Source organism: Galeopterus variegatus, unplaced genomic scaffold (genome assembly GCF_000696425.1).
Source record: "Galeopterus variegatus unplaced genomic scaffold, G_variegatus-3.0.2 Scaffold54660, whole genome shotgun sequence".
Lineage (NCBI taxonomy): Eukaryota > Metazoa > Chordata > Mammalia > Dermoptera > Cynocephalidae > Galeopterus > Galeopterus variegatus.
In genome coordinates this window covers 1-568 of record NW_007780771.1, presented here as the reverse complement: position 1 = coordinate 568, position 568 = coordinate 1, and the positions used below count along the sequence as shown (strand labels likewise).

Sequence of the window (568 nt, the reverse complement as noted above, 5' to 3'; positions counted from 1 at the left end):
AATATTATATATATATTTATATATATTTAATATATATTATATATATTTATATATTATATATATATATATTTATTTTTATAATTGCCTTCTATTTTTACCTAGCTCTTTATTTTCTCTATTATTGACTATTAACACTACTGATATATAAGTACAGTAAAAGTGAGTGAGTTCATTTCCATCCATTTTACAGATTTACTGACTCCAAGGCAAGAAGCAGTTCCTATTATTTCTTTACCTGCATCCAGTTTTGCTCATGATGTTGGAAGTGAGCTGGCCTCAGTTCCTATTGTACCCTTAACTTCTGTCTTGTCACTGCAAGTGGAAGAGAGTGCTCTGCCCTCTGCAATGTTGGCAAATGGAGGAAAGATCCCCTTTACTATGCCAGAAACTTTTTTAGATGATGGAGATATGGTCCTTGGAGATGAAATAGATGACCTCCTTGATTCTGCACCTGAGACGGATGAAACTGTTATAGTAAGTTTCAGTGTTATTCCTTTCTTCTGAAAGTAGGGTTAATATGACCTGCTAGATACTTTCAGTATTGCTTATAGGCTGAACTTTGGGTTTC

General features: G+C 33.1%; 1 protein-coding gene across 1 annotated transcript in view; it reads left to right on the top strand.

The window, feature by feature from the left end:
* The window catches only part of LOC103584415 (zinc finger CCCH domain-containing protein 7A-like), a gene marked incomplete at both ends in the record, with an annotated part of 2,959 nt that extends 2,485 nt beyond the window's left edge, over positions 1-474 (top strand). The window contains one exon of the mRNA XM_008565433.1: positions 165-474. Coding sequence (XP_008563655.1) covers positions 165-474 — 310 coding nt within the window. The remainder of the gene's footprint in view (positions 1-164) is intronic.
* Between the last annotated feature and the right edge of the window lie 94 nt (positions 475-568).